This window comes from Syngnathoides biaculeatus, chromosome 12 (genome assembly GCF_019802595.1).
Source record: "Syngnathoides biaculeatus isolate LvHL_M chromosome 12, ASM1980259v1, whole genome shotgun sequence".
NCBI classification, from domain to species: domain Eukaryota; kingdom Metazoa; phylum Chordata; class Actinopteri; order Syngnathiformes; family Syngnathidae; genus Syngnathoides; species Syngnathoides biaculeatus.
This window is the reverse complement of record NC_084651.1, coordinates 19920127-19947459: the sequence shown is the minus strand read 5'-3', so window position 1 is coordinate 19947459 and position 27333 is coordinate 19920127. Positions and strand designations below refer to the sequence as shown.

Genomic DNA, 27333 nt, shown 5'->3' with positions numbered 1-27333 from the left:
AGTGAGAGTGGACGTATATGAATTGAAGGGCGTGTCAGTCAAACAGGTGTTGATTGGTTTGCGTTTGTGCGTTTGTGCGGGACAGGAGGCGTAACGACTGAGCTCAAAGTGGACCAGGAGTCCAGGGCGCAGACCAGAGCAGATTCGAACGTTTTTTTTTTTTTTTTTGTTTTTTTGTTTGTTTTTTGTTTTTTCAGTGCAACACAAAAGCACAAAAGTTCATCCAGTTAGAGTTAACAAGACGATGCTTGCGGTGTGCTGTACGGTCAATGTCAGCGGTTTGCGTGTCTCAAGTGGGACGGGCAAGTGAGGAGAAACTGGCCCCATACATTTCTCCGCTTTTAACGATCAGGCGCGAGTAGAGAAAAAGAGAAAAAAAAAGAAGACGAAAGAACGCCCAGGTGGAGGCTTCGCTCATTTGAATGGGGGCGTCAAACTAGCGCGCAAGGATTTACAGTCGCAACGCACGCACGCACGCAGCTGCAGGATTACGCATCGGGTAAGTTTATTTAAATTACTGTACTTGCTGCATGAGAGCAAATCGGCAGCGCAAACAATAAATTCCACGACGTTTTGGCTGCTGTCGTAAATGAAAGCTCTACTTTCTTTCTGGGCGTAATTGACTCTAGTTCAGGCGGATTTTGGAAGGGTGATCCCGTCGCTATTAGTTTATGATAAGGTGTTTAACAAAAGAGAACAAAATCTGTTTTAATTTTGAAAATAATAATTTACATTTTATCGTGATTTTTTTCATCATTTTCTTTTATTTTTTTTTCAGTTTTTTTTACACAAGGCCCTCCTACTTTTCTGAATCGCCTTTAAATAGAATGAATCGGGTTGCCCAAAGCAGCCATTCATTTTGATGAACTTTTCATGACTGGTGGTTATTCTTTTTCCCGCAAACATAATATTGAAAGACTCAACTCTGAAAAGTGTTTTTCTTTCCCTGTTCATGCGTTGCATTTTTCATTTGTATTTTTTTAAAATTAATTCATTTATTTTTGCCTCGCTCCACATGTGACATGTTTGCAAAGTTTAATAAAGGAAAAGTGGGCGTTTAAACAACATGTCCAACAGCAGACTGGAGCAGGCTGTGGCTTGCACGGAGAGCAGTGCCAAGTATTAAAGTATTCCAGGCTGTACTGAGTCCGATCACCAAACATAGCCCATGGGCAGTAGATTAAAGATAACCTTGTAGATTAGGTGGTTCCATACCTTCTTGCCCCCCCCCCCCTCCAAACCTCCCTCAAGTAAATCGTGTACTGCTATAACATGCAGTAGTAACACTTATGGTTAGTTATCATTACTGTATATCTGTATGTCTGACCCCCTTCCCTTCTGTAAAAGTACCAAGAGGCTAAAATAGCTTGAATTCCTTTATGTTCAATTACATATGAATGCAAAAGCTCTTCAACTTAAAATGAAAGTCGACACTTCTATCGCATCAATTTTTGGAAAGTTTCAAAACCACTGAAGTGGTGTATAAAGGCAACATGAAAAACTTGGTCATTATCCAAATACTCCTGGAAATAACTGTAGAAAATGAAAAAGGAAAAAAAACAAAATACATACATTATAAGTGTGTGTTACTGACCAATCAACTAAAGGACAAAATCGCTGACCCTATAAAAGTATCTTTGGGGAGCGCTGTTATCGAGACATGATCCCATCATGCTCTCCTCTGGCTTGTTGATACAGCACTTGGCACATCGAACGTGCTCACAATACAAGTGTGAATGCTGGGATTTAGCAATGCCTGCACATCCCTGCTCCTGTCTTTGTGTGCGTTTGTCCTTCCATGTCATCTCCACCTAAACGATGAGTACGGTATACAGTTGTGTGCAATGTGAAGTTATAACAGCACTTGAGTGACTTTATTTAGACTGGCAACTCTAGACGAGAAAAATGGGTCAGTGCAGGACAGAGTCCACTTTTGTGGTTTCTGTAGCTTTTGACTGTGAGGCTTTCGTGCTTGTTTTAGGAGTGGGGATGCGTGAAGCCTCTTTCAACATGTACAATGCAGGTGTTTCCAGAATGAAAGCCTTTTGACTGTGTTGCTCTTTTGAAAAAGGGCATGTGCAGCTTCACCACATCCCGCTTGCAGACACCTGAGACACCCCCGCCAGGTGTCCCTTATCGTCCACAATCTGAGTCATGCTCAAAATGGATCAAATGAAACCCCGGAGCAAGTTTTATACCAAAATATTGTGCATTACACAAGAAAGCGTGGGAAGAGAGCTCAAGTGTGTTTTGCGTACGTAATCCACTTAGTGGCGAGGGGTTACCCGAATGTGAATTGCGCTATAATTCTTCCAGCTATGTGGCCTGTCTGAGCTGACAGCTTTACTGCAAAATGAGTGAGAACCCTTCCGCAGAACCTTTCACCTTCTGCCATGGGTGTGGAAATTACTCTTTCATTTCTGTTCCATTCTTCCCCAGGATGGATCGATAGCAAGGATGACTGCTAAAGTGTTGTGTGAGCACAAACCTACTGCATAAAGTTTAACAGCTCGATGCATCTATTTTTAAAATTTACAGTGATCCAAATATGCACATCTTCATTGCACGCTTCCTTTTGTTTTTTTTAAAGTATATATTTTGATTTTTTTTTTTTTTTTGTTAAATGTGTGTCAAAGAGATAAAGTGAGCACTTGGGCTAATATATGTATTGCATTTGCTTGCCTGGAGAGAGAGAGAGGCGCATTTAGAGCTTCATGTTGAGAACTTTTTATTTATTTTTGAATTATTGTCATTTATTTTTTTCATGTCAGTGGTTTGCAAACAATGAGTAGAGCTCCAGGCGGCACGGTGGCGCAGCAGAAGAGCTTTGGCCTCATAGTTCTGAGGGCGGGGATTCAATTCCGGCCCCGCCTATGTGGAGTTTTCATGTTGTCCCTGTGCCTGCGTGGGCTTTCTCCAGGCACTCCGGTTTCCACCTGCATCTCAAAAACAATTGGACACTCCAAATTGCTTGTAGGTGTGATTATGAGTGCAATTGGTTGTTTGTCTCTATGTGCCCTGCAATTCCTGGCAACCAGTTAAGGGTGTACCCCGCATCCTGCTCGTTGACAGCTGGGATTGGCTCTGGCACTCCCGCAACCATCGTGAGGATAAGCGGCTTAGAAAATGGATGGATGGAATACAGCTCCAGTGTGGAAGGCTTAATGCGAAAGATTTTGACAAGTGGTTCACAGTAGTTGGCTTCACTGAGCAAAGTGTGATGAAAGGTCCCACCGCTACTGACGCAGGCCTGCTTTTTAGTAAGCAGTGGTGCACTTATCTGCCCCGGCTTGCTCAGCTCCCGTCATCCATGAGGGAAATGGTTTTTCCTGACGATGCAGAAGAAGTCATCAAGCTTCCATGTCAAAACGCAACACAGTGGAAAAATGAAGTCATTGCCCATGAATGTGAGCTCAAAATGTTGGGCTGTATCAGACACGTCTTACTGCGCTTGAATACAAAGTATTCACTGTATAGGAAGTTACATGGGAAGATTGCAGATCAGCCAAAATGATGGAGATTCACATGTCTTCACTTTTGGGCTGGGCCGTTGTCAACAACAGAAGCACTGTGAAATTTCTTTCTTACTGTTGATATTAAGCTTGGAAGCAGAATTTAATGATTAAACCTTCAGTCTGCATAGATGTACCTAATGCAGTATCCACTGAATGTTTGCTTATAGTTCATCACACAAGAATAATCTTATTTGTGACAGAATACTAGAAATCAGCAACCTGTGACTTTGGCCTTAATGTGGTCACATGATGCCGTTCCTTCACATTGACCGGCATTGTGGCAGGTTCAGCATTCCAGCGATAACCGACTTCATCCACGAGTCTGGAGTTGAAACGCAGGAGCAAGTAGCTCTAAGGCAGTTTCTGGCTGATGATCAACGCTGCCTGGAAGCCCACCGCGGTCATCCAATTCTCCTCTCGTTTACACCAGACGACAGTCGGACAAAAAATACATGTTGCGTGGCGAAAGTGATTTTAGCTTGATGTGGTCATCTCCCTGTCAAACACAGGCCATCTGATTGAAGGCGACATGTTCATTTGAACCTTGTACTAGTCTCTAATTGAGACTCATGTCATTGGTATTGTATTGAAACAAATAAGCAGATGCTTGGTTGGCACCTCTTCTTTGTTTTTGGAAACACTGAAGCTGGACTCCTGCTGTATTTGATCGTCCTGCGTGGGTGGTCATGCAGCTTTGATTCCAGGTATACTTGAAAGAGTCGCGCCACACTTTATCCAGGAGGGTTGCTCAGTGGGATAGGTTTACTCAATCGGCACTCACGGTTACTGCAACAAAGTTCTGTTTTTGCTCACTTTTACAGGAGTTTATACAAGGACATCTGGCCCACGGAACCACCAACCCCCCACTCACCATGACCAGGGCATCAGTAACGGTCCTCTGCCTTGGTGAGATACATCACTTTTGTTTTGCTCAATGTCAATGGTGTATGTTGCATCAAGCTAAGTGGGTGTATCTTTTTTTTTTTTCTTTATTTTCCTGTTGAACTGAAGAATTGTTCCGTTCGACCCTTTTCACATCCTCCCAAAAAAAGCACAAAGTGTTTTGATTAGCTGTAGATGCAGTGATGCGTTTGCATTTCACTTCCTCTTCCATTAAGGGGCCTGCATCATTTCAAGTTCATCCCACTTAAGATTCATTTGGATGTGCTTCCCTGAGTTGTTTATGGGTGCTCCAACGTCACGCCATTTTACCTAAAAAGAAATGCCTGTTAGTCTAATTGAAGACCTTAAATTGTCCGTAGGTGTGACCGTGAGTGCGTCGATATGTGTCCTGCAACTGGATTGCTACTCGTCCAGGGAATACTCTACTACGAAGCAAAGTCACCTGGTCTTGGCTTCGGTTACCTGTGACCGTAATGAATATAAGCTGTACTGAAAATAGATGGACGGATGATAAACATTAAGAAAAGATGGTCATTATTACTCGGTCTCCAAGGAACTTGGGGAGTTGAGTGGCATGGGCCAAAGAAGAACACATTACGTTGTGGTACGGATCTGGGAAGGGTAGCTAGGAGAACAAGAAGAAGAAGAAGAAATATAATGAAAATATATCCCTTCCTCTGCCTTGGAAAAACAACTAGAGTGACTGAAGATATTTTTTGTAGTCAAGACTATAACTCAATGAGTTGATGATGTGATTGATATTTTATCAGCCCAGTTCAGTGCGTCCCAAGCTTTTACCAACATGCTGAGTCTACTTCTTGGAATAAGTGGGATTCTGCAAGTCTCTGTTCAACGAGCAAGCGGGTCTCATCTTGTGTTCCAAAGCATAGAGGGTCCTAAGACAGGAAAGTGTAGCCAGTGCAGTACTTTGCTATTTTATTCTTCTGATGAAGCTCGTGTTTTGATTGCGTTTTTTTGAGTAAACACAAAGACACGTCATAAGAATCTCCCTTTATTTCGCACGCAGCGCTCCTTCTTTCCTGTGCTTGTCGGGCCAAGCCGAATGGATCAAAAGGCAAGAAACCCAAGCAAGGTAGCGATCAATGACACACAAACATGTCATTTCTGTGTCAGCGGCAATGCGGCCGTCTCCGCCTTCTTGTTTTACTGTTCCCATCTTCCTTTTCACCACCTGACTGACAAACTGAATGCTGACACTGTATTTGAATCATTTATTGGCTCAGAAGTTGGCCAAAGAACTTCATTGCCGGGAAGTTTATGCGGTGATTTGTTATGGCTGATGAACTGTAAATTGTTGACTTGACCGTATTTTACGCCACAATATACAGTAACAGCGTGCTCTATACATCATCTGGGTGGTTCAGAATCTATTTATCTAATATGAAAATAAAAAAAAAATGCTTTGCTAGCTGAACTTGGCTTGCTCCGACCAGCTAATCAGACAATGTAAAAACCATAGGAGGGCCATTATGAAATATGTTTGGTTAAAGAAAGAGTCCAATTGGGAATGTAGTTTAACTACTAACTAACTCTGATGAACACGTAGTGGCCAAAATCGATTTGGACAACAACAACAGCAACAACAACAACAACAACAAAACCCAGTAACATCCACATAGAGTATTGGAAACGGGAGAAATGCTAGAAATGAAACCACCAGACTGTTGGGACTGAGTTACTCAAATTTCATGGAACTAACATTCGAATTTAGGGATGTAAATGTCTCTGATGGTGTTTCTGCCAGCAGAAATAGCCTTGCTGGTCCTGACCGACGCCACTGCTCATATTGCATTCTGAAATTGCCCTCACATGTTTTTGAAGGGCAAAAGTAATGTCATACAGTTGATGAATTATAATACAGGCTAAACCCAAGCGACAAATCCTCAAAGAAATTGTTTTGAGTAATGCTGTAACAATGCATCGATTGTCAGATTTGTTGATTGCAATCCGCTTAATCTGCGTATCTGCTTAACGAATAATTGGCTGGTCATTATAGCAATTGTGCTGTTGTCAAAACAACAAGTAACTACGCTATTCACACACGTCTCTTGTGTTCATAGTGGTTCCAGCCATTGAGTGCGATGTCAGAGCCGGAAAGATCAGCCTCCCTGAATTCATAGTCAAATGCCCCTCGAGCTGCCGAGAGACCAAGCAGCAGGTGTACGGCACAGGTGTGTTTGCCTCCATCTCCAGCATCTGCAATGCCGCCATCCACAGGTATACCGTGAAACTGCACACGTGCTGATGATTATGATGACGACTCCGCTAAACGGAGAAATGTGTAACACCCCTAACCCAACCCCCACCCCAAACAGTGGCGTCATCACCAATTCCGGAGGGAAGGTGATCGTGAGGAAAATGGCAGGCCAGAACATCTACAAAGGCAGCAACTCTAATGGCGTGCGTTCCCTGTCACTTCCGAAATGGAGAGAATCCTTTGTCGTCACAGGTATTCATGTTGGCAATTGATGCTGTTCCTTTTTTTTAACATTGCATGAGAGACGACCCCCAATTGATGTGACTTCCTTGTTGTGTTTAAGAGGGGAAACCCAAGAAGGGCGTGATCTACCCATCTACCCTCGACTTTGTTCCTTCAAGACCAACCTATCTGAAGACAGGTGAGTGCAAGGATGCTTGACACACGTTTAGCCATTTATGGGATTTTCCAAATATGGAAATTTGGTTCTTCCCTAGTTCCAAGACTTAAAAAATAGACTGTGATGGCTCTGAGCTAGTGTACGTATAAATCAATTATGAAGAACACAATTAGTCATGAATTTATGATAACAAATGTAATTATCTAGCCAATAATAGAATGTTTGGAAAATGATGGCTTAACATACTGTATTTAAAAATACTTGTAATCTGTTTTTTCTTGGGCTCAGTACTGAGATTATTACAGTACGTTTAGGCAGCAAAACGACCTAATCCATCTATTTTCTGTACCGCCTGTCCTCATTAAGGTCAGGGGTGAGCTGGAGCTTATGCTAGCTGATTTCAATGGGGTGGACAGACAATCACATGGCACACACAAAAAAATAAATATTTGCTCTCACTGTTTGTGTAATTTAACAAGCATGGGAAGAACAAATTTTCACACTGTAGTAAAATAAAATGTTCTGTTTAAGTTAGTCCTCTTCCTGTAAACCATTTTGGTGACGACATCATTGTTGGATGGTTGTCAGCAGCAACTAAATGGTTAAAAGCACAGTCAACTCCATTTTTACGGGGATGGCATGCTGTAGTCACTTAAAGCTAGCTGAATGAGAGTTCAGTGAAAAAAGATATTTCAACCCAAAATTCATTCCAAGTGAGGTTGCTTGGTATAGCAATGGGAAGTCATGACATGACGGGTCTTTGGAAGAACGTCAGAAAAGAGTCAAAAAGCACGACAGTTGATACGCTTCCTCTGTACTCGTCCATCTTTTACACGACGGCCTTCATCCGTCATCTCCATTCAGGTCAAAAGGACAAAGCCCCCGCGGTTACCACTCCGCTTCCCACAACAGCGCCCCCTGAACCCACCGTGACGACACCTGAACCTACCACCGTCATCCCCACCACCCAGGCTCCGGTGACCACCACGACGCCTCCCTCTCCACCGCCCCCTACCACGCTCAAACCCCGCGCTGTCGTGCACAAAGTCAGAGATGCAGGTGAAACCAAATGACTCGTTGCCTTTGTTGTTTGCATGTTACCCGAGTGACCGTGTTGATATTTTCAGTCGTCCAATCAGCACAGAAGATCCGCAATCCCGCCTGAATGCTGCCTAACTAACATCTAAATAGCACAGTGTCACTGCAGGACATATATATTTTCTTTTTTTTTTCATTTATGTGATCGTAGCAGCAGCTTATTGCAAGTATTATCCTGACAGATGCACTGCTCATTGTACTAATTGACTTAAGTGCTCGTTCGATCACACCTTTAATGCATTCTTAAATATTTGGCAACAAAGGCTGCCAGAGTGAGTGCGCATAGGTGCTGTGTGCTCAAGTAACGCCTGAAAGCCTCGCCCCAACAAATCACTCTTCCTTTCACAATGTTTTCTGTTCTCGCTTGCCCCATTTGTGTTTCTTCCATGTAGGCAGCAGTCATCCATACCTTGCCTCTGTTGCAGCCGCCAGTTCAAGTGAGTGAAGTCAAGTAACGCGACATCATGGCGACATTAAGGGGGTGTGGTTCGCGTTCAAAAGGGTTTTTTTCACTACGATGTCCGACAAACTAGTATCTTCTGTTTCGTCTGGAAGAAGTTGTAAACTTTTTATGAAATAATCGTTTACCAAACATTTCCAGCAACACGCTCACTCAATGCAGGGATTAAGACTTTATCTAAAAGTACTTTTGTACAATGTAAATGTAGTAATGTAAAAATATATGGTGTTTATATATTAAATGTTACTTAGCTGTTAGCAGCTTTGCTCACAAGGTTTGGTTGGGAGAGAAAAAAATATTATGGTGAGAAACATTTAGCATAATGTTAAAGTGAAATTCTGCATTTAATTTCACATCTTCAGGCCCTATTTGTGAAGTCTAGACAAGTGAAAGACTATAAAAAGCTTTGAGTTGCAGTTGAAGTTGTCTTACTGTAGATCTTCTGCAAAAAAGCATGTGAATTCTAATCCGAGAAATTCATTGTAATACCAGTACGTCATCATTTATGGATTTGAGATGATGATAACCTGCTGTTGCCTAAAGCTATTTATGTTATTCCAACGCCGGTGTAGGACAATCACAGAGTGCTCAAGACAAGAGCCCCACCCAAGGTAGACAAGTGGCAAGTGGAAAATGTTGCATGCTACACATGGCAACTTTTTTGATATATATCATAACGTTTCTTTCAAGTATTCCGTGGGAGTGCTTATCCAAATAGATACCCACAGCGTGCCAGTTCAGGTACTGTAAAACCAATTTGTCAATCACCCTGATGATGCTGTTATTTCCTTCCCCCTTCACACTAACTTATACAAAAACCTCCCATGAAGCTCTGCTGCCGCTCAACTGTAGTTTTTTTTTTTCAAATACCACTCTTTTCATCTTGTTTCATACTTAACTAATAAGTATCATGCATAACAAACTGAGATCAAAATATCCAGTCAAAAAGCTTTGGATTTGCCCCAAAGAGTAAATGGCATGTTCTGTTTATTTCTGTTTTCAAGTGTAATGTCTTGTGATCTCATGCTGTTTGTGTCTGATCTCAGGTCTGCGCAGACCAGAGGGAGGTTCGCCTATGCGGAGACAGTCCTCGTCTCCGGTTGGGCCAGGTCAGCCTCCCACCCACACACGCTGCAACTATGCACACGGGTACAAAAAATGACATATAACGTGGAATGTGGCTCAAGGAAAATGCCGTAGAGGCTCCAAAAGTGTCCACAGCCATAACGCTGTTCTATCTTTACCTTAAGGCCGCCGCTACGCCATCCAATCTGATGAAGTCAAATTGTGGATGTAGCCTTCATCCTGTGCTTCCTTTTCCTCCATTACTTTGTGTTCTTCCTGCTTTCACTCTCTTGTTCCTCCTTCTCATGATCTTTTTTTCTACTGTCTGTCTCTGGTTGCTTCCAAGCAGTTTTTAACAGAGGTCAGCCAATCCCACAGGAGCGGACTCCAATCACAAGTCGCTCCAGTCCTGGTAAGTGACTCCAGAGTACTAGCGGGCACACTAATAGATGGAGATTTAAAGAAACAAAACAAAAGGATGCTGCATCACTCTGTCAATATGATTGCAGTAAAAAAAAAAAAAATCTCACCAAAATAAGGTAGATAGTGATATAAGAATTTATTTTCATTTAATGAGATGGATAACAGGTTCCTATTGACTTTTAGAGAGACTCCACACATTGACATATTTAAAACCGTCGTAACATCTAACCAAAGAAAATTGGCGGGAATGTATTTTTATATACAGCTTGTATATAATAAAGTATGCATTATAACGTTGTCATTTGCTGAGCTTACTGTATGTGGGATGTTTTTGTAAGGGTGTTCCAGACTGATTGAAATCTGGATGAATGCGAACTCATCACCATGCCTAAAAGGCTTTGAACGGGTTTGGGTGCTTCGGTTCGGCGTCAGGTCGAGACAGGAAAAAATGAGCTGTAAGTGCCTCATAGATGAGTGACGTGGAGAGAAAAAGCTTTCATCTGGTGCCATATCTCCAGCGAAGATAAGGCTGTGATGAGAAAGGCGCTCTCTCAGTGTAGTAATTGCGTCTTCCAGTAGAGTTCATTCATCTTGGCCGGGCTCTTCGCGTCCCTTGTGAATACTTGCAGCGAGAGATCCGGTTTAGCTGACCATGTGGTTTTACTGCCTTGCTGTATTCCAACGGGACTTTTCGTCTTTTAGTGGAACGTGCCTCCCTTGTTGCTTGTGTGGAACCAAACCCCTCTGATCCCTACAATTAGATCCGTCCCCGCCATAAAAAAAAATTGATTTAAGTATGTTTATGTTTAAGAGCTGAAAGAAGCAAGTTGTGTGAAATAAAGTCTAATTTTATGGATGCCCGAGAGGGACATTCTTCAAGGCTGAGTTCAAAGGTCAGAGGGGGAAATCAGCCAGTCATGAGGGATCATTTACGATTTCAAGGACACCCCAGGAGAGAAGTTGAATCGCTCTGTGGCATATACAGTATTATGTGGTACTTTTGTCCCTCACCAATGACTTTATTGATCATCTCCCAGAAACAAGATCATTGCTCCCATCAACCAAATCCATCATTTAAAATGTAAGAAATGCTCGACATCAAATATCGAGTGCTTTGTGAAAGTATTCGGCCCCCTTGAACTTTTCGATCTTTCGCCACATTTCAGGCTTCAAACATAAAGATGTAAAATTTTCATTTTTTGTCAAGAATCAACAAGTGGGACACAATCGTGAAATGGAATGAAGTTTATTGAATATTTTAGACTTTTTTAAACAAATAATAAATATGGGGCGTGCAATATTATTCAGCCCAAGTGCAGCAAACTCACTCCAGAGGTTCAGTGAGAATCTCTGAATGATCCAATGTTGACTGATGATGATAAATACAATCCACTTGTGTGTAATCAATTCTCCGTATAAATGCACCTGCTCTGTGATAGTCTTAGGGTTCTCTTTAAAGTGCAGCGAGCATGATGAAGACCAAGGAACACACCAGGCAGGTCCGAGATACTGTTGTGGAGAAGTTGAAAAACGGATTTGGATACAAAAAGATCTCCCAAGCTTTAAACATCTCAAGGAGCACTGTGCAAGCAATCATGTTTAAATGGAAGGAGCCAGGACAGGGAAGATGGTTCAAATTAATGGGAAGATGAATGAGGCCAAATACAGGACCATTCTGGAAGAAACCCTGTTGCAATCTGCAAGAGACCTGAGACTGGAGATTTATCTTCCAACAGGACAATGATCCAGAACATAAAGCCAAATCTACAATGGAATGGTTCACAAATAAACGTATCCAGGGGTTAAAATGGCCATGTCAAAGTCCAGACCTGAATCCAATCGAGAATCTGTGAGCAGAGCTGAAGACTGCCGTTCACAAACGCTCTCCATCCAACCACACTGAGCCGAGCTGTTTTGCAAGGAAGAATGGGCAAGAATTTCAGTCTCTCAATGTACAAAACTGATTGAGACATACCCCAAGCGACTTGCAGCTGTAATTGACCCCTCCGTACAGGGCACTTAACCACGCTTCCTGAAGTCACGTCCCCCCACTGTTGCTAACCTCAGACAAACATTAGACGTCGCAGGAAGAAAAGTCGAGAGTGAAATTGTCCGATTTACCAGCTGATTTTTCACTCGCATTCTTACCGAATAGTGAAATATCGTTGAAGAGCAGACAGCAGGGCTTCAAGTATTTCAGCGAGGGGTATTTCAATGGTATTTCCATGCATATCGACGGAGAAACCATTGATATTAGCGCGAGATCTTTCCGGAGTCAGAGGAAGACTGAGAATCCACATAATATAATATATTATAACCCAAGGACGAATTCGTCATTGACAGTTTCCTATTTTCGTGTTACCTATCACACTTGTGGTCAGAATCTGTATGTGTATCTGTATAGCCGTTTGTGAACCGCCGTATGAAGGAAAAGAAGAAGGCGAGGCTTGATTTACGAGTTGTTTCTCTCGTTTTCTATGTGTAACGTCACGCGCTCCCCTCAATAATTATTCTTGAATTAGTGCCGAACCTACGTCAGTCCCGACCGAGTACGACAATCACTACTTTAGTGTCCTCAAACATCCTTCCTTCAGTCTTGGTGTCTCGGTGCACGTCGAAGGCTTTTAGGACTCGCTAGTCCGGTTTAGCTTAGCTCGCTAGCTGCCAACAAAGAGACACGTTTGTGCAGTCAGGTCCTCGCAAAGTATCGCTCAACACAGATCAAGTGTGTCAATCATTCACACGTAGCGATGTTATGCAAGCGAAGAACTGCTAATTCATTTATATGAGACATGTCTTGAAAATCAAAAATAGGGCTTACTTTCGTGCAAACATATCTGTTCCGGTTGATTTTAGATTCAGTTGATCATGCGGTCTTCCACAAAGTTTGATCCATCAAAGACATTTTTCGTACTCGGTCTTCTGTTTTGGAAAGGGTACAAATTGAACTCCACCAACTAGCCTATCAGGATACCTGTCGTCACTATTACAAAGGCCGTGACTACACCTCTTAACCATATCTATTGTTAAGGATCCCTAAGACGTGATAAAACGCAAAGAAAAGCTCTACTGAACCCTGCAACTTTGTCTGAGGTTATTGCGGATGACAACAAGGGGCGTGGTTTAGGCACGTCTCTGGCCTCTGATTGGTCAGCGACGCGGCCCACGCAATTTCTACAGAGGGGTCAATTGCAGGAAAAGGTGGCGCTACAAAGTATCAATGCAAGGGGGCCGAATAATATTGCACGCCCCACTTTCTCGGTTTTTATTTGTTAAAAAAGTTTAAAATATCTGAAAAATTCTGTGTCCCACTTGTTGTTGATTCTTGACCCAAAAAATAAATTTTATATCTTTATGTGGACCATAAACCATAAACGCAATGTGGCGAAAGGTTGAAACGTTCAAGGGCACTGTATGTATTCACATGTACATAGGGCGGCACGGTGGCGCAGCTGGAAAGCGTTGGCCTCACAGTTCTGAGGACCTGGGTCCAATCCCAGCCCTCCCTGTGTGGAGTTTGCATGTTCTCCCCGTGCCTGTGTGGGTTTTCTCCGGGCACTGCGGTTTCCTCCCACTTTCCAAAAACATGCAACATTAATTGAACACTCTAAATTGCCCCTAGGTGTGATTGTGAGTGTGGCTGTTGTCGGTCTCTATGTGCCCTGTGATTCGCTGGCAACCAATTCAGAGTGTACCCTACCTCCTGCCTGTTGATATAGGGATAGGCTCCAGTGCTCCCGCGATCCTCATGAGGATAAGCGGTTAAGAAAACGGACGGATGGATATGTACATATGAAGTTGTCGTACCATGAATCATATTCAGCTATGTCAAATTCATTTTTGTCGCAGGCCACATTGTAGTTTCAGTTGTTCCAGAATGAAATCATATAATTGTTTTATCACCTCATCACAGTATTATATATGTGGTAGACAGCAAATGGATGGGAAACTAATTTTGAAACAAGACATCAAAGGATGGTAGTTTGTTGAGCTATTGTTCCGGTTAGTGTAACAAAAAAAAAAAAAAAAGTCACAAAAATTCTTAAAATATCTCAACATTATTATTTTTGACCTATGACAATTTAAAATCTTTCAACAGATTTTCGTAAAGATCGTGTAATTTGACATGATTTGCTTTCACGGGCCACAAAAAATGACCAGGCAGGCCAGATCTGGTCTCTGGGCCTTGAGTTTAACACCAGCGATGTAACGGTCTTTAATCCTAACCTGGCTTTGGAACAATAACATGATTAAAAAAACAACACATATGCACCTAAAAATGTATTTCTTCTCAAATACCATTGCCTCATTCATAGTATGTTTCATTTGAAATTGAGCTTTTACTTTTCTTCAGTTGAAAAAATTGATTTGGTTGATGAGGATAAGCGTCTCAATGATAACTAGTGTGTTTATGATCCAAACCCATCTGAAACTTTTTACTGCATCCCATGATGTGCAGTGAAGAAAATAAGTATTTGAACACCCTGCTATATTGCAAGTTCTCCCACTTAGAAATCATGAAGGGATTTATTTCTGTGATACAGCTGCAAATGAGTATTTGAAGACCTGAGAAAAACAACGTTAATATTTGGTGCAGTAGCCTTTGTTTGCAATTACAGAGGTCAAACGTTTCTAGTAGTTATTCACCAGGTTTGCAAGCACTGCAGGAGGGATTTTGGCCCACTCCTCCACACAGATCTTCTCGAGACTGTCGTCAGACAGGTTTCTGGGCTGTCGCTGAGAAACACGGAGTTTCAGCTCCATCCAAAGATTTTCTATTAGGTTTAGGTCTGGAGACTGGCTAGGCCACGCAATAATCTTAATATGCTTCTTACGGAGCCATTCCTTGATTTTCCTGGCTTTTCGGGTCATTGTCATGTTGAAAGACCCAGCAACGACCCATCTTTAATGCTCTGACTGAGGGAAAGAGGTTGTTCCCCAAAATCTCACAATAGATGGCCGCGGTCATCCTCTCCTTAATACAGTGCAGTTGTCCTGTCCCGTGTGCAGAAAAAAAAACCCAAAGCATGATGCGACCACCCCCATGCTTCACAGTACGGATGGTGTTCTTGGGATGGAACTCATCATTCATCTTCTTCCAAAAACAGTGCGTGGCATTATGATGAAAAAGTTCCATTTTGGTCTCATCTGTCCACAAAACCTTCTCCCATGACTCTTCTGTACCATCCAAATGGTCATTGGCGAACTTAATACGGGCCTTGATATGTGCTGGTTTAAGCAGGGGAACCTTCCGTGCCATGCATGATTTCAAACCATTACATCTTAGTCTATTACCAACAGTCACCTTGGAAACGTTGGTCCCAGCTCTTTTTGGATCATTGACCAATTCCTGTCGTGTAGTCCTGCGCTGATTCCTCACCTTTCTAAGGATCACTGAGACCCCACAATGTGATATCTTGTATGGGGCTCCTATTTAGCTTTTTAAATTTTCAACTGATTGCTCCAACAGTGGACCTTTTTTTTACCAAGCTGCTTGGCAATTTCTCCGTAGCCCTTTCCAGCCGTGTGGAATTGTACAATTTTGTCTCTGGTGTCTTTGGACAGCTCTTTGGTCTTGGCCACGTTACAAGTTTGAGTCTTACTGATTGTATGGGGTGGACAGGTGACTTTATGCAGCTCACGACCTCACTCGGGTGCATCTGATTCAGGATAATACATGGAGTGGCGGTGGACCTTTAAAGGGGGACTAACAGGTCTTTGAGGGTCAGAATTCTAGCTGATAGACAGGTGTTCAAATATCTATTTGCAGCTGAATCACACAAATAAATCGTTAAAAAAAGCACAGATTTTGATTTCTGGATTTTTCTTTTTGGATTATCTCTCTCACAGTGGAGATGCACCTAAAAAGACAATTTCAGACCTCTTGATGATGTCTTAGTGGGAGAACTTGCAATACAGCAGGGTGTTCAAATATTGTATCACTGTATATAGTCCTTGCTTCTTTTTGTGCACACCATCCCAACTTTCCAATAATACACTTCTGCTCTCGTGAGCGGGTGAGTGGCTGGGCCATCCCCGCCGTCTCCCCATCAACACAGAGCCAGCCTGCTCGCTGAAGAAGGACGGGCACCCTGAGCTCAGTACGGGGCCTTGTGTAAGCCAGCCACCCGGTACAGGGAGGGTCCACTGAAGTGGCAAAAGACTTTGAGCACTTTGAATTTCTCATCCCTTTTCCCACCTGCTCGGTGTGAAAGCACAAAGAGGACAGAAACAATCCCGTATTTGGAAGTGGGGACGCAACAGCCCAGTAGGAAGTCTCGTTATGTTAGTTTGCTATTGTCCAAAGTTTGGGAGCATGGACCACAAAATATCAATCAGAAATTTGAAAGTTGAAGACATCAGGCAGGCGTCTTGCCAAGTGCGCTGTGAAAGAGCCTTAAATGTCTTTGATTATCAATCACATTGCTCCAATGTAATGAGCAGGTTTATGTTCCCCTTTGGCCTATAACTGTGCAGGATTACATTTGATATATTTTCTAGTTGAATGTTTGCGATTTTAAACAAGTTAGGGTGGCCTACTGGTGTGGCTGGCATGCGTGCAAAAATAAAAGCGAGACAAAGGTGCTGGGAACAGAGTTTTAAACCAACTCGCAATTACAGCAGATTAGGAATACTGAACAGAAACATGGGAACAAATACTGTAGAAGCAGACTAGATACTGAGGGCAGGATGCAAAGCACAACTTGGTAAGTACAGTATCGCTAATGGATGCATGCTTCTTGTGTGTATTCTCCATTCTTTGCCTTCCTTCTTTCTGTGTAGTGCAAACAACCTTCGTGGCTCAGCTGTCTGAGTTACTTCGGTATGTTTGTGGTCCGACTCAAGGCTGAACTTCCTCACGCTTTCTCATCTTCCCTGCACAGTTTTTCCCAGGAGGGATTGGGCCCCTCCGACCTTCCCCCGTCCCGAATGGTTCCCTGGAGCCAGACGATCTTCAGGTACCACCGCGTATACAGGAACGTAGCTCTGATGCACGTGCACATGCGAAAGGAGATCAGTACGCATTTTCAACAGTTCGCAACAGTTTTCAACAGATAGTGCTTTATTAACTTGTAATATATTAGTACGTAAAAAAAAAAAGACTGTACATATTCTCAAACTAGTTTGTCATATTTCACTTCGCAGCAAAATTGCTGTAGCACGGCAAAGCGCCGTAAACTATTTTACTATTTGACATTGTTGTGATACAGAGGCCCCGTAGCTCAGTGGTTAGAGCACTGGTTTGGTAAACCAGGGGTTGTGGGTTCGTATCCCACTGGGGCCTCCAGTCAGGAAGGGCATCCGGCGTAAAAATTGTCCCCATACGCGGTGGTGACCCCGAAAGGGGCAAGCCGAAAGAAACACACACACATTGTTGTGATACCAATGTCATATTTGACTGCAGGGTAAGTTGTAGTGGTAGAAACATTGCCACCTATCACAAATGGTCTCCTCTGCTTTTTAATTTTTATCTTACAATGGGAAGCTACAGCAGCATGAAAAAATATTTTCATTTCCCAATTTTCATGTAAAAACACGATAATTAACCATCAAACAAAGCTAAAAATAGTGATTTTACTTCAGAAAAAAACATATTTAAAGGTACCTGCCCCCTCTTGTTAGATCATTAATTATCTGTAGCTAATTACATTTTCTTGAGAGTTCAATTTCCTTGACCACATGCAAGACTGCACACATGCAAGAAATCACCTCAATGAAGTCAGTGAAATGATTGAAGAAAGAACCCCCCCCCAAAAAAAAAATGCCACGATCTAAACAAAATTCAATAACAGATGAGAAATCAAGTCATTGCCACCAGTCATTGGAAAAAGCTTTAAAACCCCAACAAACCTGTGGCCTTGTCATACGGAGAGTCATTTTGAGAGGTTTTGGCCAATCCCTCATTCACTAATAAATCAATGTGTTTTTCGTATAGCATATATGCGCCGTGTCGATCATTTTCACAGGGCCTTAACTGTAACCTTCTGCTATATATCCAGATGTTATTTATGCGGCACCGGACTCAGGATATACGTGGAGCGAGGCGGACATTCCGGAGATGGCAGGTGAGGCCGGCACATTAATGCGCACATGGCAAAGTGACCCGCTCGGGTCACGGCATGCTGCATGATCACGTGAGCTACGCAGATGGAGCATGAATGTGTCCGATGGATGTGTGCACGCATGCCACAGAACCGTTTTGCGGGTTTTGCACTATGAGCATGCGAACTGTGATTGTGCACAACGCCGCCGTTTTCACTGGTCTGGGATCGGGTTTGAAGCATCACGTGACCGATCGCAGCCATGGAAATGCTCGCTTTCCCTCCGAAGTTCATTGTGGGAATACTAACAGGTCTCAAACCATCTTCCTCTAGCTCAGGAGCACAGGCCTGATATCTCAGACTTTGAGCGCTGGTATTATAACTTTGGATCGTACCGTAAGTGTTTTTCTCTTCTATTTACATGGGACTAACAGCTTTTGGGGGTCAGTTTTGTGTGGTCATTCGAGCAGATTCGGCTCTTGTAATTTTCTGTAAAGACATCATCTTTGTAAAATGTTCACATTTTGGCTACTTTATTCCATGTTTCTTTGGAATATATTCACAGATTGTGTATTCACGGTAGTACAGTACAGTACTTGAAGGGTTTTTGGGGAAGGTCAATGACCAGCAACCCATTACAGTAACAGCACTATAATCTATGTTTGCTATTCATGTGGTAGTTACCAGTATGTAAATAATAATTAATCACCCAGTAGTGTTTGTAAACATTGCGGTTGCTTTCTTTAGCTAGCATTAATCCCAAAATGATTCAAAACCCTGAATCATAGTTGTCTTTTTTTTTTTAACTGAATGACTCATTTGACTCGAAGTGACACAAAAACATTGCAAATACACATAGAGATGTTGTGTTAGAGATCTTTCCATCCATCAGTTTTCTGAGCTGCTTATCCTCACAAGGGTTGCAGGAGTGCTGGAGCCAATCCCAACACTCACAATTTAGAGTCTCCAATGAATGTTGCATGTTTTTGGGATGTGGGATGTGTGTGTTTGCCCGTTCTCTCCGTGCCTGCGTGGGCACTCCGGTTTCCTCCCACGTCCCAAAATCATGCACTAATTGGAGACTCTAAGTTGTCATTGGGTGTGACTGTGAGTGCGACTTTCGTCTGTCTCCATGTGCTGTGCGATTGGCTGGCGACAAATTTCAGGGTGTACCCTGCCTCATACCCAATGACGACTGCGATAGGATCCAGCACACCCGCGAACCTCGTGAGGATAAATGGCTGAGAAAATGAGAAAATGGATGGATGAATACATTGGTGGGGAGCGGGGGGAAATCAGTGCAGTTTTACATCTAAATAAATATCTTGCTGAATCAGTACCTTTTTGGTTGTTTGACCCAAAACTGAACATTTGGATTGGATCTCGTTTAGTTTAAGAAGTGGGCTTCTTTTATATGGAAAAAGATGTGACATGACTAAAACAGTTGTACTGTACTTAACATTTTTGGAGTGCTAAGAAGAACATTGGTTTCGACAGCATAGCACGTTATTTCATGCTTGTCATCAAGTAACCAGATTCTTCTTTCACTCGCTGTGTTGTGTTGTGTTGTCGTCAGTACATGTGATAACAATATTTGTCATTTGAATTGTATTTTTCACTTGAAAGTTTAACAGTTAAGTCTATGCATAATACTGTATTGGCAACTAATTCAATTATCCAGCATGTCAAACTCCTGGCCTTGACATTTAAGGTCAAACTCATTTCCTTTGTTTATAGCCTCCATTATGGCTCATTTGGCGACGCACAAGCAGTTGTGCAGACATCGCTCGCTTCCCGATTACAGGTTGTGAGGCCCGGAAAAAGCAACATTAAAAGAGAGAAAATTCCTTCCCGGCATGCAGCGCTAAAATTCCGCCACGCATTCTAGTCGATGAGAGCCGAAAGCAACGGCAGCGGGCCGGCTAGCCGCAGTTGTCCTGTTTGGCATGAGATGCGTGTCATAGCTGTGTGACGACCGAACATGTGTTCCTTTTAGTGTCGCGATCCGCCGACTTGGATGGCGACCGCCAAGCGCCGCTGGATACAACCCAAACGAGAGGTGAGCCGCGGTCGACGTGGCCGCAAAACACCTGCTCGTATCCAGTGGGCCGTCAGCTTGGCCGCAACACATGAGCTCATCTCAATTTAGCGTGCGACAAAAGCATTCATGCCAAGCCTGTCGTGAGTATTTCTTGCTTGTGTGATGTCATCTGTGCAGTGGAGACAGTAGATGAATGGAGGCCAGATGGAAAGCTTTATGAATCAGGTGAGATGCTCATCGATTCTTTTCTTTCTGCCTCTCGGTGAAGTTGTCTTGGCACCAAACGAATCCCCGGGGTAAAATGTAAGTATAAAGCGAGCTGAAGTCATTCAAGGGAAAAGCATCTGGCGTTGTGGCCGGCCTGTAATTGAAGGGATGTTGAGATAAATGTCAAACAGCATGAAGGCTGGAGGATGAAAGCGGCCTCTGATTGGTTTCATGTTTACCCAACACACACAAACACACACGCACTGGACAGCTGCTGTTATTTGGGGAAATTCCATGACAAAATGAACTTTTTTCACTTCTTATTATGGTTTTTCTCTTTCTGATTAACAAATTTCTCTGCCCTTTGAAGGAAGGAAGGGCCGTACAGTGCGTCTGGAAATTCACACTGTTTCCCGTTGTCAACGGTTAATGTTACAGCCTTTTGTCAAGATGGATTTTAATTGCTGAAAAGCTTACAAAGATGATAAAAGTGCCTTTTTGTGGGAAGAATTGGAACACTGTGGAAAAAGTGAAGCGCTTTTTCATTCATCAGTTGAATGACTAAATACGATTATTTTATGACTGGCAAACCATGACCACCCCCAAAAGCTGCTGGGAATTGCTGACATCTCGCTATTAATTGCAGGCTTCAACATGAGAGAGCAGGCGCCTGCACCCAGAGCACCTGAACCTTCATCCCAGGGAGACCCGGGTATGACCAGCGGGAGCAATTCAGAAGCAGAAATAAAAAATCAAAATGCTTTTTCCACAAGGTCCTAGTGACTGCTGCGGTGTGTCCTCAGACTGTAAGGTGGACCTCGTCTTCCTGATGGACGGAAGCTGGAGCATCGGTAAGCGGCGTTTTAAGATCCAGAAGGACTTCCTGGCCGAGGTGGCTCAGGTCATCAACGTCGGCATGGCCGGGCCCATGATGGGCGTCATTCAATATGGGTTAGCTACATTTTCTCCCTTCCAAGAAATAAAAGCATTTTCAGATCATCTTTGTTGTTGTGGACCCGGCGTCCAGGGACGACCCAGTGACGGAGATCAACCTCAAGAGTTACTCCAACTCCCGAGACGTGAAGACGAGCATCGGGAAGATTGCGCAGAAGGGAGGTCTCTCCAATGTGGGTGAGTGGCGTGCCTGCACAATGCAAAAAGTGTGATAAGTGAAAGGGTTGCTCTTATTTTCTTTAGGAGCCCGGCATACTTTTCCATGCAAGGATAGAATTAGATCTAAATTTGCCGCGATACACTGTTAGTTAAATTACAGTCCTGCGGCTGTAAACTGTGTTTCTCCCGCATGGGGAGGATAGTGAACTGGTGGGGGCTTTCTCTGAGCATGAGTTGTATCTAAAACCACTTGTGGCTTTTTGTCTCGCTTTAAATATTGCACATGGATACAAATAGCATTGTTTGTGTTTGCTCACAGCAGTGTGAAACGTTATGAAAAGTTCCCAACAGAGCGACTCCTGTTTTGGCATTTTTAGACCGCTATGCAGTCTATTCCACATTTAATGACAGGATAACACTATTCAGTATAAAGCTGTTGCTATAAAGTTTAGTGCAGGGCTCTCAAAGAAGCGGCCCGCGGGCCATTTGCGGCCCACGAGATGATGTTTTATGGCTCCCACCGTAATATGAAAGTACAATGGTAGTCGGGCCTTCGAATTTTATATGGATGCCACTTTTACAGCGTTGTGTGCGGAGCAGACCAATCACGGTGGGGTAGATGGCTTTTGGGCCATGTGACATCGACCGGGCTTGATGCAAGCAGAGACGCAATTTCCAATGAGAAAGTTACAGCCACGTTGCCAAGAAGTTTTACACATAAAGTTGGAAACACCAGCGTTCTTTATCTTATTTTGTGTTTAAAAAAAAAAAAAAAAGATGTTTGAGAAGATAGGATTGTTTTTAATTTCGAATTTAAATTCCACATAAGTCCATGTGCACTGAGGCTGCAGCACAGCCTCAGCCAGACTCCGCCTCCAGTGGCCCCAAGATAGATTGAGTGAGGGACCCCTGGTTTAGTGCATTAGTTGCTGAACATTTTTTTGCAGCGCCACCCCTCCCCTTTTTTTCCTAGTTTGAAGATGAAATTATTTGACGTACTTGAAATTATTTCTCTGGGTACATTATTCCCCATCCCAAAAATGCAAGGTAGGTTAGTTACTACAGAGGAAACCGTACAGTAGGTGTGGATGTGAAAAGTTGTTTGTGTGTGTGTTTCCTGTGATTGTCTGGCGACCAGTTCAGGGTGTCTCGTCAGTTGGGAGTCAGTTTTCAAGCATATTAAATGGATGTGATTGTATTGCACAGTACTGTATCTTGATGTTGCCGCTCCGTGGGGTCCAAACAGGCAAGGCCCTCTCCTACGTCAACAAGCTCTACTTCAGCGATTCCAACGGGAACCGAGGAGGAGCTCCCAACGTTGCCGTGGTGTTGGTGGACGGCTGGCCCACGGACAAGGTGGAGGAGGCTTCTCGGCTGGCTAGGGAATCTGGGATCAATATCTTTTTTGTCACCATTGAGGGCGCCGACGACAACGAGAAGCAAAACCTAGTGGAGACCAATTTCGTAGACAAGGTAGGACCGGCCGATTCCTGACCTCTCCCGGCATGTCAGTGTATTATGATGCAAGATTATTAAAGATATTTGAAAGTACAAAGTATTGAGATGAAGTGGCGTACCTCTGGAAATCATCCAATTTCATGTATTTGGTCCAAAAATGATTTACTGCATCTTTGTTCATCTATCTATGCCAGCAACGTGTAGCGGTCGGTAGAACAATTAATTGTGCCTCCACTAGATGGCAGGAAAGTACACTGAATCTGTGAATCCGTCATTTGCCGTTCATTTAACAGAATAAGTCCTGGCTTCCTGAAAGTACAGTAAAGTAGATCATAGTGTTGAACAAAACAGTCCAAGATTTCACAATGATGGAGTAAATGTGTGTATAAATGAAGTTAATATCATTATCTGTGCTTTGTGACATTTCTGTGCTTTGAGATATTCTCAGGGATGATTCATACACTGACAGCTGCCAAGTACAAGTATTCACTCTTGCCTACTCACCAACACACAGTGCCAATACCCTTTTTGATACATCACATTTCAGTTAACAGAACAGCACATAATTGTGACCAAAGACCTTCATTTCCTTCTGACACACATGATGATGTAAAGTGGCACAATAACCTTTACAGGTCAACCTGTTGTGACCTTCTCTAAACTTTTTTTTTCACGTCTAGGAGCTTATTGCGCAACTTTCCAAATGGCAAAATTCAAACATGAATTGACCAAAACATTTCCTGGTTCCATGAGAATTGGTAATTTTAACTGTCCTCTTCATCATGCTGTTTGCATTTTGACTCCATGAAAACAAGGTTTCGGAGGGACGTGGCACCGGAGCTTATGTTGTCATCAGCAGACTGGAAAAGAAATACAGAGAGATTGGCAGAGTTACAGAAAAGCATAGAAGTTGACGTTGAAAATGTATTGGTTTTCCATTATGCTCCTTGTTAAAGAACACTAAAATGCAGCAAATCTACTGAAACATTGAAGTAGGACATTCAAAATTCTACAGGTCACCTATAAAGCCAAACACCCCAATCAATGTCATTGAAAGTTGCACCTGAATGTCATGAGAACCTTTTCATGAAAGCGTCATGGTGTCTTGCCGTCCCGCAGGCTGTGTGTCGCACAAATGGCTTCTTCTCCTTGCCCGTGTCCAGCTGGTTCGCTCTGAGGAAAACGGTCCAGCCTCTGGTGAAGCGACTGTGCGACACAGACCGACTGGTCTGCAGCAAAACCTGCCTCAACGCCAACGACATCGCCTTTGTCATCGACGGCTCCAGCAGCGTGGGCACTGGCAATTTCCGCACGGTGCTCCAGTTTGTGGCCAACATCACGCGGGAATTCGAGATCTCCGACACGGACACGCGGGTGGGCGCCGTGCAGTACACCTACGAGCAGAGGCTGGAGTTTGCCTTCGGCCAGCACAACTCCAAGGCTGAGCTGCTCAACGCCATCAAACGCATCGACTACTGGAGCGGAGGCACCAGCACGGGCGCTGCCATCACTTACGCCGCCGAGCAGCTATTCAGCAAGTCCAAGCCCAACAAACGCAAAATTATGATCGTTATCACAGATGGACGCTCCTATGATGATGTCAGAGCACCTGCACTGGCTGTCCATAGTCAAGGTGAAGACAGGTTTCAAGTCTAGAATCGAGGCAACTGTTGCCATTTGTTGAGGAAAAAGAAAAAAAAATAATTCAGCTTTGATCCAAAAGGCTATTTCAATTTCAATTCTACATTTAGTTGTGGAGTCTTCTCTGGTTATATTCCTGTTGGGTGTGCCCCCTGGGGTTGGTCATAAGACCGTTTTTGGTGTCTGGATTTGTTTTGCTTGAGAATAATAATGTCCAAATACTGGACCGAGAGAACCGGCAGTTTGAAAGAATCCATCTATGTCAATCTACAGTAGAAAAGCTCAGAACAGGAGGTTTGCAGTTTATGCTATCGCGTGTCATCTTTGCTGCTTCCACAAAGATGGTCTCATTCCATGTGGAGAGTGGCCACTAATGATTTTCTTTTGGCCGCATGGTATGCAAAATAGAGACATAAATAATAATCTAAAATGTAGAACTGAAGAAGGCATTTGGCTTAAAGGTTTAAACGTCTTCAACAAACAAGAACAGTCCAGTCCTCCATCCATCCTTTGGAGATTTGAATGACTGAGAATCTGTACGTACAACAGTTTCAGGTCTAGAAAGTATTTTTCAGGTTCACATTTTTATACTTAAGTCAGTGTTAGTGTAGTCGTACACTTGCCTGATTTTGGTGCAGGCAGCATGTATTCAATTCCAGCTCAGTGATGGTGTCGATATGTTCCCCGCGACTGACTGGCAACCAATTCAGGGTGTAGTCTGCCGTTTGCCCGAAGTTGGCTGGGGTAAGCTCCAGCGCTCCCGTGACCATTGTGTGGATGAGCGGCTTGGAAAATGCATGGTTGGATTTTCATACTTGATCTCGTTCAGCTGTCCAGTTGAATGTAACTACAAAAGAATTGAGGGCAACAGAGCGATTTGGCACGTCTGCCTCACAATTCTGGGTTGGAATCGTGGCGCTGTCCAATTACTACGGTGTTTTCAGCGAATCCGTGACCCAAATGAGGACAAGTCAGACACATGGATGGATGGAAACACAATTGTTGGTGCTTTCAAGCTAGTGTCCTTTAGTATGTCAAGTTCGCTACTTTGTCTTTATAAATAATAGTGTGTGTGTGTGTGTGTGTGTTTGTGTGTGTGTGTTTAGAGAGTATAGTTTAACTGGAGACAGACTACGATTGTGTACTGATATCATTTATGTGTATTTTCAGTATGTGAGGCCCCGTTTGTGACTCTTTGCCCTAACTGCGTTCCAGGTGTGATCGCCTACTCGGTCGGCATCGCCTGGGCCGCCCAGGACGAGCTAGAGTACATTGCCACTGACCCTGACAAGGACCACTCCTTCTTTGTGGATGAATTTGACAACCTGTACAAATTTGTGTCCAAAATCACCCAAAACATTTGCCAAGAGTTCAACTCCCAGCCAAGAAACTGAGGACCAGCGTCGAAGTGGGTGAAACGTGGCAGGCTCTCCTGACCGAACACTGACTGTAAATTTCCTCTTGCTGTTGCCCACATGGGCCACATTAGCCGCAGCCCCTCCTATTGGAACAGAGGGGCACTGTTTATTTAGGTGAGGATGGTGGGCTCACCACGGAACAAAACTTCGAGAATCAGTATTTGTTCCCAAATCTCCCAGTGGTGCTAATGATAAAGATTGACACAGTATGTGCTACTTGTTGTCTTTTGACTGCCTTAAGAAAGCAGCATTTTCCTAATCCTGTGACGCTCTCTATACATATTATCACTCAACTCAAGCAATACAAAATGTACTTTTCACTTATTGTGCACAAAGTAGTTGCCCGAATCCCTCCCAGCCTTATCCTTTATTATGGCAAAAACATCATCTTCTTTGTGCTGCAATGACAAATCTATGCAAATTTTTTACAGCCACCTTTGTGCACTGTTTTTTTGCATAAATATTCCTCACTACTCGCAACTACAGTTACTGATGCCGCTTCAATAACACTATCAAATGCATTTGAATCTGCCAGCAGTTCAGTTCAAAAAGTGAAAGTCAATATGGATGCAGGTACATCAAATAAGAAAATAAAAGTCAATTGAATGTAATGAAAAGGATAGCTCCCATCGAATTTTTATTGCTAATTTTGATTTTTCTTAGGTAATATCCTAATCTCTTGTGATGGTTAAATTGGGGATTTTCTTTAGATGCAACATATAATCAAAGTATTTCACTGTTTTCCATCTTCAGAATCTAAGTTTCACTTTTTGATTTGAACAACTGAAAGTTAACGGTCAACATTATTGTAGTTTTAATTTGAATGAATCGCGATGTATACCAGCGTAATCTGTGAAGCATCACCAAGGCAAACTGTTCCTAGCTGGTGTTTTTTTTTTTTTTTTTTTTTTTAAATTTGCTACCAAAATGTAATGCTCCAGTATCTTATTGGGATGTGGTTCTTAAACAGAAAGGAAAAAGTAGACTTTTGGCACACACGGCACTTCCTCTCATAGCTACTTTGTGCTTTTTCGCAAGTGGTGCATTTTCTACCTAACAGAAGAGATTTATTTAGTAGTGAGACTGTGTTGGTTCCTTTTTTTTGTATCATGTTGGCGGGAAAGGTCTTTGGAAAGAGGCTTTTATGCACTGCATGAATGATTTTCTTAACAGTGTGGTTGGTTTTAAACATCTTTTGTCAAAAAGAGTATTTATGATCGTCTCTCTATTTGTACATATCCAGATCAAAGCCTTGGCTTGTGATTATCTTCTCGCTTTTATTTTTGCAACTTTTGATAAAATAAAATGAAGACAACTTGAGAGAACTGTTT

General features: G+C 43.0%; 1 protein-coding gene across 1 annotated transcript; it reads left to right on the top strand.

Moving 5' to 3' along the window:
• Window positions 1-368: 368 nt before the first annotated feature.
• vit (vitrin) lies at window positions 369-27298 on the top strand. The gene is made up of 23 exons (XM_061837999.1): window positions 369-499; window positions 4337-4421; window positions 5446-5511; window positions 6500-6656; window positions 6755-6888; window positions 6980-7057; window positions 7901-8095; window positions 8527-8571; window positions 9167-9205; window positions 9285-9335; window positions 9641-9703; window positions 10009-10071; window positions 16967-17041; window positions 18083-18148; window positions 18458-18520; window positions 20121-20183; window positions 20343-20390; window positions 21019-21084; window positions 21176-21323; window positions 21400-21503; window positions 22732-22958; window positions 24063-24576; window positions 25800-27298. Exons 2-23 carry the CDS (start codon window positions 4388-4390, stop codon window positions 25976-25978), a joined length of 2478 nt encoding a protein of 825 aa, XP_061693983.1. The 5' UTR covers window positions 369-499; window positions 4337-4387; the 3' UTR covers window positions 25979-27298.
• Window positions 27299-27333: the final 35 nt, after the last annotated feature.

What these genes read in the sequence shown, in the direction of transcription:
- vit (XM_061837999.1), top strand. Translation starts at nt 4,388, where the DNA reads ATGACCAGGGCATCAGTAACGGTCCTCTGCCTTG. An exon ending in GCACAAAGTCAGAGATGCAG is followed by an intron (nt 8,096 to 8,526) that starts GTGAAACCAAAT and finishes TCTTCCATGTAG; the next exon opens with GCAGCAGTCATCCATACCTT. An exon ending in GGGAGGTCTCTCCAATGTGG is followed by an intron (nt 21,504 to 22,731) that starts GTGAGTGGCGTG and finishes GGGTCCAAACAG; the next exon opens with GCAAGGCCCTCTCCTACGTC.